This window comes from Atta colombica, unplaced genomic scaffold (genome assembly GCF_001594045.1).
Source record: "Atta colombica isolate Treedump-2 unplaced genomic scaffold, Acol1.0 scaffold153, whole genome shotgun sequence".
NCBI classification, from domain to species: domain Eukaryota; kingdom Metazoa; phylum Arthropoda; class Insecta; order Hymenoptera; family Formicidae; genus Atta; species Atta colombica.
This window is the reverse complement of record NW_017259243.1, coordinates 1,362,943-1,372,015: the sequence shown is the minus strand read 5'-3', so window position 1 is coordinate 1,372,015 and position 9,073 is coordinate 1,362,943. Positions and strand designations below refer to the sequence as shown.

General features: G+C 28.6%; 1 protein-coding gene across 1 annotated transcript in view; it reads left to right on the top strand.

Moving 5' to 3' along the window:
- Window positions 1-9,073, top strand: part of LOC108685367 (guanylate cyclase 32E-like) — a 14,851-nt gene that overhangs the window by 3,475 nt on the left and 2,303 nt on the right. The window contains exons 6-15 of the mRNA XM_018190124.1: window positions 144-388; window positions 1,147-1,292; window positions 2,421-2,559; window positions 2,942-3,032; window positions 3,520-3,845; window positions 3,950-4,054; window positions 4,137-4,208; window positions 6,628-6,790; window positions 8,656-8,863; window positions 8,958-9,073. The exon at window positions 8,958-9,073 is cut by the window's right edge and continues 1 nt beyond it. Of these exons, the coding sequence (XP_018045613.1) occupies window positions 144-388; window positions 1,147-1,292; window positions 2,421-2,559; window positions 2,942-3,032; window positions 3,520-3,845; window positions 3,950-4,054; window positions 4,137-4,208; window positions 6,628-6,790; window positions 8,656-8,863; window positions 8,958-9,073 (1,611 nt within the window). The remainder of the gene's footprint in view (window positions 1-143; window positions 389-1,146; window positions 1,293-2,420; window positions 2,560-2,941; window positions 3,033-3,519; window positions 3,846-3,949; window positions 4,055-4,136; window positions 4,209-6,627; window positions 6,791-8,655; window positions 8,864-8,957) is intronic.

Below are 9,073 nucleotides of genomic sequence, written 5' to 3'. Positions count from 1 at the left end.
AATTTCATATATAATATATATAATTTTTTTGTATAATTTTATTTTTCAACTTATACTTTATTAATTTTATAACTATTTTTTACTCTCGCGCGCGCACATTTCCTTATTTAAATAATATTATTTTTAATTATTTCTTATCGTAGGCGAATATTTTGTCGTTGGTATTGATATTGAGTTTTATGATGAGAAACATCCGAATAAATATCTGAAAGGGCTATTACAAAAAAACATGGATTTTTCAATAGTACGAGCATATCGAAGTTATTTCAGCATTGTTGCCTCTGCCCCAATCAATTATATGAATTTCACTCGACTGGTTAACAAGTATAGAGAGAAGCCACCATTCAATTTTACGAATCCATCAGCAAATGTCGGAGGAATAGTTCAGGTGACTATCAGAAATGATAAAAATTTTGAAGAAACACCCTGAATTTGGAGATTTTAACAAGACAAAATTAGAATTTCGACTTCAATTATTTAACTTTTAATTCTTTTCATTTTTGTAATATATTTTAAAAAGATGATTCAATCATTTATCTTGTTTACAAATTTTCCTTCTTATAATTAGCAGAATATATTGTATTGTCAATAATACAAAATATTGTAAAAAATGTTTTTATTTTAAATTGTCTTTTTGTAATTTTCCAAGAGCGATTCATTAACAAAAAAGCTATTCGTTTCACAAATTTATACAAAATTAATACAAAAATTAAAAAAATTAACATTACAACGTTTTATACTAATCGTATGTTACAGCGCAATTAAAACGCGGAGCGCGCTTTCATTTACCCATAATCACATACCAACATGATGTACTTTGAAATTATGAATATCAATAGGGTAGATATCGTGATTTGGATTAAATTGAATTGACGAGCTGTCTTCAGCAAAAAGAAATGATAATGATAGAGCGAATGATTGTGATAATTTTGTAAATGCTTGCAAACGTCCCTTGCATGTTGAACAGGTGATATTTATAATTTTAAAATACAACACGTTGGTATGTGAATGATTATGATAATTAAGTGCGCGCTCCGCGTTTTAATTGCACTATAACATACAATTAGTATAAAACGTAATGTTAATAGGCTGAAATCACTCCCAAAGCATAATTTATGTTATAACGTTATTTTATGTAACATGTAGATAGTGCCGGAGACAGCGTATCTATATGATGCAGTGCATCTATATGAAAGAACATTGTTGCGGGCACTAGATGAAAAGAAAAACCCAAGGAACGGACGAGAATTGGTATCCACATTGCACGGAGTCCATTACCAAAGTGCTATGGGGTATGTATTATGAGAAAACATGAAATAAGGGCATGAGGACAATTGTTTGTCGTATATCATAACATTTTTATTATATGGCATACAAATCAAATATCTCACAAGGAGAGAAAATCACCTGCGGTAATTTCTCGTCAAAAAAATCGACTGAAAATGGTAGAAAGAGAGATAGAGGGAGGGGGGGAGGGGGAACTTTCATGCGGACCCATGCTCGCGTAATGTATTTTTGATAATTACTGTACATAAAGAGATCGTTAAAGAAGCTAAATTATTCATTCGCGATCGCCGTGCTAAAAAGATTTGTGGTTCGGTGTTTAAAGTTTTATTTTTATACGTCCCCTTTCAACAGGTGAGACTGTCATCAATAAAAAAAGATTCATCCGATTAAATATGAATAAAACAAATATTCTGTGCTTTATGAAAGCAATTGTCCCGAGAAATATTTTCAATCGTTCATCATCGTTCCGAGAGATATTTCAATCATTCATTCGCAACAGTCTTTTGCAATAATGAATACCTTTTGTTATGAGGATTTGAAACTGTTTTGTACGCCTGATTTTTTGTGTGTGTATCACGTATTGCAATATATTAATCAGTACGTCGAGCTGCCTTCTCTAGAAGGCGCGCGTGATCAATCAGTTACATTTATAAAATTGATACATTTTGTAAATCTATGTTTACTAAAGAAAGCAGCCCGACATATTGATCAACATGTTGATAAAACATGCATACACACCAAATAAAAAAATAATTATTATTCCATTTATTATAGCGTCGCAAGCGTATTGCATGCGTTGCGGTCCAATCAGAGTTGAATTGAACTTGATGTTAATTGGACTGTAACGCTTGTGACACTGCGATGCAACTAATATAGAACCAGCTTTAAACGAAACTCGCATTTGCAAAGAAAATTTATAATAAATATTAAACAAATTAGTATTATTAATAATATCTCAATATATTTTATAATTCTATTTTATAAAATATATTGAGATATTATTAATCATATTGCTAACATTAAATTTTTTTAATAACACAATTATAAATGAATATTAGAATTAACTTTTAATGTACTGCTATTCTATCTAATTGATAGAATTAAAAAGAGCGTTTTTGCACACTCTTCTATAGATATTTGGTATACATGGATGAGAATGGAGACGCTGAAGGTAATTACACGTTAATTGCATTGGACAATCGACCTGTAAAAGGCTATGGTCTCTATCCTATTGGGTATTTCATTGGAAAGGAACAAGACACAAATTTGCCAGTAAGCAAACTACAAATCATTATCGCAATATTTTACCTTTTGTTTAAAACGAAAAAAATATTTATTATTATTAATTTTATATTAACTAATTATGATGCCACAAAAGTTTAATATTATCAAATGTGTAAGATAATTACATATTTTGATATAATGTAAAATATATTCTGCTTTATTAATTAAATTACAGATTTTTAAGAAATAACTTATTTTTAATTTTAAAGAATATTATTGTTAATTTGCAAAAAATTTAAAAACAAGGAAAAACATGTGTGTCATCGATCTTTTCCCATATGGAAATTGTCTAATATAAATAACGCTTTATTATATCTATTATAAATTATTTCAAATTATCTTCATATTCAATTCCCAATAAAATGTTTAGAAGCTTCAGTTAAATAGAAAAATACAATGGCTCGGAAATGGACCACCGATTGCAGAGCCTTATTGTGGATACTATGGCGAAAAATGTTACTGTGAGTATAAAAATTAAGGCAATATTAAATAATGGGAGAGGGGGGGGGGGAATCGGATAATCAAGATTGAATTCGAATAATTGATATTACAGCAATATTGCAACAAAATCACTTTGAAAGATTGCAACATTGTACTTACATTCCTACATGTCCGCAAAAATTAAATATTGTTGTACTCTTCAATATTTTGCAATTTTGCTGCAATATTTAAAGAAATATTGCAGACATTGCAATCCAGTTTTATTCATTGCTAACATATTATTGCTTAGCATCACATTTCAAGATACATACGATAAAATTATGATCAAAAAACAGGAGCTAAAAAGTACACCCAAAATTTTTTTAAATTACAATATTTTTATATAAAAGTAGTTTTAAAATAATAATATGCTAATGTTATATAATATTTTTAATAAATAATTAATACGATATTTGAACCAAAATTATATAACAATTCTTAATAATACGAATTGATGTTTGTTTACAGCTCATACTGGCAAAATTATAGGGGGCATCCTTGGCACATTGTTGTTCATTGTTACAATGATTATCTTATTTTTTTATAAAAATTGGAAATACGAACAAGAGATAGATAGTTTGCTTTGGAAAATTAACTATAAAGATATTCAATTCAAGGAATACACAGAAAAGCGAACAAGTCAATTGTCACTAAATTCTAATACAGATGCGGATTTTCGATATTCGACGATTTATACACAAATCGGACTGTATAAAGGTCAAATTTTCGCTGTTAAAAAAATCAGAAAAAAATCGATTGAGATCACGGAAAAGATGAAAAGAGAACTAAAAGTGGTAACGTCAAAAGTTTTAATTTAAAATTTGAAATTACAATATAACAACTATTATTAAGCAAGTATAATAAGAATTTACTTGCTATTAAAAGAATGTATTTTCAGATGCGCGACATTAGACATGATAACTTGAATTCCTTTATTGGTGCTTGTATCGAACCACCTAACATATGCGTCATCGTCGAATATTGTGCACGTGGTAGTCTCAAAGTAAATTTTTTCAGTAATTTTTTTAATTACAAAATACTAATTGTATATATTTATTGATTAAATTTCCGTCAATGTTTTTCAGGACATATTGGAGAACGAAGATCTGAACCTCGATAATATGGTCATTTCGTCTCTTATCGGCGACATTATTAGAGTAAGTTTCATTAAAAATTTCGTTTTCATAAAATTTACATTTTCTTCTTCTTAAAGTTTGTTTAATTAAGATAGTACACTCATAATAATATCATTCAAAAGTCTCATTGCGGACTCGGTGATGATACTCTCATTCACTTCGATCAACTCCGATTAACTTCAATCGACGATTGAAATTGACCAAATCGCATTTGTCAACGATATATGTGGCCAATTCTAATGGATTAATTAGATTATGGCAAACCTTTTTAATTTACAATTATCATTCAAACATCCCTCTGGATTAAATGATACGTTGGAACAAAATTTTGATAAATAAAAACAGTTTTTAGAAATGCCGGTGACTTGAGTTTTCGTTTTAAAAAGTTCTTGCATCGATGATTCTCCTGTAATCGTGTCATCGATATAAAAGTCCCGAGCTATGATAATGGCAGTATGGGGGTGTGTTCCTTCAAAATCATAGACCAATTGTTGTAGAGATAGTATAGCTAAAAACCGTGTTAAAGCATTCCCGTAAGTAACTGTATTCAAGCGGAATGTAATTACAAACTAATTGTGAATGTTGTTCTCCACAGTATGCACTGATATGACCGATCATCTATTGTTTGATCATTACTTATCGGTACATTTTGATTATGTCAATCTCCAGTCAACACGTACATCACACGCGGCATATGCGATGATGTGCGAGAAGTGCGACACCAGACGCTCATTGGCTCCTTCCAGTCATCTTTATAAACATCGTTTCTTCAAATAAAATTAAAAATTGCATTCTTTTCACAATCCTATTTTCCAAATTAAATCGTAAAGGTTATAATATTTTTTAACAATATTTTTTTCTCCATCGCACGCTCGTTTTTCATTAATATATCATTGCTAGTTTAGACAATAAAATAATAAAAAATAAATGCGATTTTCATGAACTTTACATAGGCGATACGTATAAAACGTACAATTTTTAATTGTTTATATCTCAGTATTGAAATGATCATTCTCATTGTAATTGCGTGTTAATGTCTCCTGGTACAAGTATAGTTTCAATTTAAAGAAATTCTTACTATTTTCAATTCGCGAGTGTACTATCTTAATAAAATATACTATGTTCATTTTAAGAGATGTTTTTTTTGTACAGCATCAAACTGCTAAATGCAATGTAACATGAAAAAAAAAGTTTATGACTAGAGAAAATGTAGACAAGTTTCAAAATTGTTTTTTTTTCTTTTTATATTACATTACATTAAAACATTAAAAAGAAAGGCTAATAAAAATCGAGCGCAGTTCTTGATGCTCAAAAATAAAATAACCAACACAATTTATTATATAAAAATACATAATTTGAATGTTTCGGCTCAATTACGAGCCATCTTCAGCAATTTTAAGACATTGTTACGTCGAAGTGCGTGTCGAAGTTTCTCCCGTACTATATGTGATTCGGACCATCAGTTATTGATCCAAAATTTATATCCGATACGCATGCTCGTTTCATATTCGCGGAAAACACAGTGATACAACACATTAATTACATCGAAATAAATATGCAAATGTATGGACTAAGACTTTATTGAGAAAATGTTAAAGTTCAGAGCAGTACTAAACAAACACGTCATTAGTAAAGAGATCTTCTATCTTTTCGGTAATCCCTAATGCTCGGCTCATAGTACGGAAGAGACTTGAGTATAAAGTCTTACCCCGGATCTACAATAGAGTTTTAAACCTTAAGCCATAAGAAATAGACGAATCATAGTCGATTATTCTTCTCAAATTTAACTGTAATTGGTCAATTTCTTACAACTTAAGGCTTAAAACTCTATTGTAGATCCGGACGGTAGATACATATTAAGTAACAGCGACGAAAATAGCGGTAGGAATACTTATATACAAATAAGCGATATAAACTTTAGCTAATAATATATTAAAATATTAATCTTATATTCTCTATCGCATGTGACAAAAACGATTCAATCTTCATCTTCAAGTTAAATAAGTGTCAGTTAATCGGTTCATAAACTGAATATATAATGGACTATTATAACATTTTAATACCTGTTTCCACCAATGTAGATAGATTTACTTTAATCATAGTTCAACTTACTCTTCATATTTTTCTAATCTTTAGAAAAAGATAAAGAATAAGTTGAACTGAGATTAAAGTCAATCTATATTGGTAAAAATGAGCATAAAAGGGATTACACAACAGTTTATAATATATTTACTCGGCTTATAAACCGGCTGCGACTGCTTATATTTAACTTGAAAATCCAGGACCGCTTCTATTATGCACAGTGAAGAATGTAAGATTACTTTTTATTATATTTTAAGATTGAAGATGAGTTAAATTTGAGCCAAAACGTACAAATTATGTATCTTTAACAACTGTTAATTGTTTGATTGGACGGTAGCCATTCTGTCTAATCGTTTAGGGTATGATCTATCTGCACGAATCGGTAATTAAGTATCACGGATCGCTGAGTTCTTCCAATTGTCTTGTGGATTCACGGTGGGTCGTAAAATTAACGGATTTTGGGCTGAATGAATTTAAACGAAATGAGGAACGTAATTCTAACGTCATAAAAACAAACCATGGTAAGCTGAAAAAAATTTTTACATCCGATTGAATAATTATACTTTCGAATTTTTATAATTTTAACTGTTATTAAATTCTTCTTTTTTCATAATCTTTTTTAATTTGTGAATTAAGAATTATACAAAATAAAAGAAATCGATTCAATATCCGCTATAATGAAAAAAGTCTATATAGAGAAGTGTTATGTCGAATGTGGGTACCACTCAAATAATATTTTTAATTATATTTTCCACTTGGTATGATTTAATAAAAATGATTCCATTGTGATTTGCAAATAAATATTACAAATTATTGTTTTATTATGTTTCAAGCACTTGTTTTATGACGTGTGAGTGGCAATCGCTGCTACGTGATACGTTTACAAGTACTCAAACACATTTTATCTTGTTTGGTAACAAAATAAAAAAATATTCTTGACATACTTAATCTTATCATAATTTTAGTATAATTATAGTATAAAAATAAAAATAACAAAATTAAAATCATAAAAATGAATAATCACAATTCTCCTTCTTCGAATTAAATAAGATCGATTTATTATTGTGTTCAGATAATAAGACAAGAGTAATATAAATATAAATTTATATATTCTTGCATTTAGTATAAATCTTTACGCAATATGTTATAATGCATGATGCTGTTGCCATATATTTGGTACAAACCGATATTCAAGATCATTTTATTTCAGATTTAAAATTTTTAAGAGTAAAATAAATATTCTTCTGTTAACAATAAATATGATTGTTTCTATATCAATCTTATTTTATAATAAATCGAAGAGTAAGGATTGCCGCACAATTTTTTCCATACCGAAAAAAAAACCGTAAAAATTAACCAATCATAATCAAGAATTATCAAAAGTTTTCATTTCAGCTCTGATTGACTTATTCTTACAGTACGTCTTACAATTACTGTAAAAAGTACAAAAAGTAAGTGCGGCAAACCCTAGCTAATCTTAATAATGTTGGATTCTAAAATCATTTGAGAACATTACCTCAAAAAATTAATGCATGCATTTATACTTTGCGTAAAACGTAACTCATTATCATCATTTGTTATTAATTTTAAAAATTAATGAATCATTACTTTCTAAGTAACGATTTATTACTTTTTTCGTTACACTTTTGTAATGTTAAAGTGAAACAGATTTTAAAATTATTATTTAATAAAACAATATAAATTATAACAATCAATATTAAAACTTTAAATTCTAAGCTTTATATTCTAATCTTTAAATTCTAGTCTTTATATAGCAATTTTTATATTTTTTATATCAAACTTATCTAATAAATCTTTTAAATTCTGTATAATAATATCAGTAACAAATTAACACATAAATAGAATACTTGTCTAAGGTAACAAATTTGAGGCGGCAAATTTTTCAAGACAAAAAATTTTCACAGTTGAGATAAATTTTTAATTTGTATTTGCATGAGTTACACCGAACATATTTTATCACTGATAAATTATCAGAAACGATATTTTAAATATATAGTTAAAAATGTATTATATTTATATTACTTATTAAGGATTATTGAATGTTTTTACTAGCTAATGCAAGGATATAAATCATGTTATCCTTTGTCCTTTTATCAAATTTAGAAATTAATAAAAAAAAAAGTCACCTAGGTGATGTTGTGCCTAGGGACGGCAAAATGTTTAATTCGTTGATTGATTGATATTTGAAGTAAAAAAATAATTATTATCGAAAAAAGTAACAAAAACAGTAATACCGTACAAGCATCTTATCCAAGCTTACAGCTTGACAGGTCTGTAAGCTTGAATAGAACCCAGCTTTCAGGCTTAAGCAATCAATACGGATTTTATAAATCTCCCCTATATTTAATTCTCTTTCATGTATTAGGGTTGCTATACAAAGCACCTGAGTTATTACGCTGTACTTCTCTCCGGGAGCTAAATGTTCGTGATTTGCAAAAAGGGGATGTATATTCATTCGCCATAGTTTTATACGAATTACAAGGGCGACATGGACCATTCGGTATCACTGATTTATCAACAGATGAAATATTAAAAAGAGTAAAAAACCCAGATTATGAAATATCACCGTTTAGGTAAGCTACAAATATAACTGTAAAAAATATATAATTTTATAATTTTTATTAAAAAATTTGAAGAAATGTTCTTTTTTTCTCAAAATAATGATAGACCACCATTGGATCAATTGGATAATACGTTCGATTTCGTTCGTAAATGTTTGCTCGAGTGCTGGTCAGAAAATCCGGAGCTTCGTCCAGATTTTAAAACGATAAGATATAAGTTGA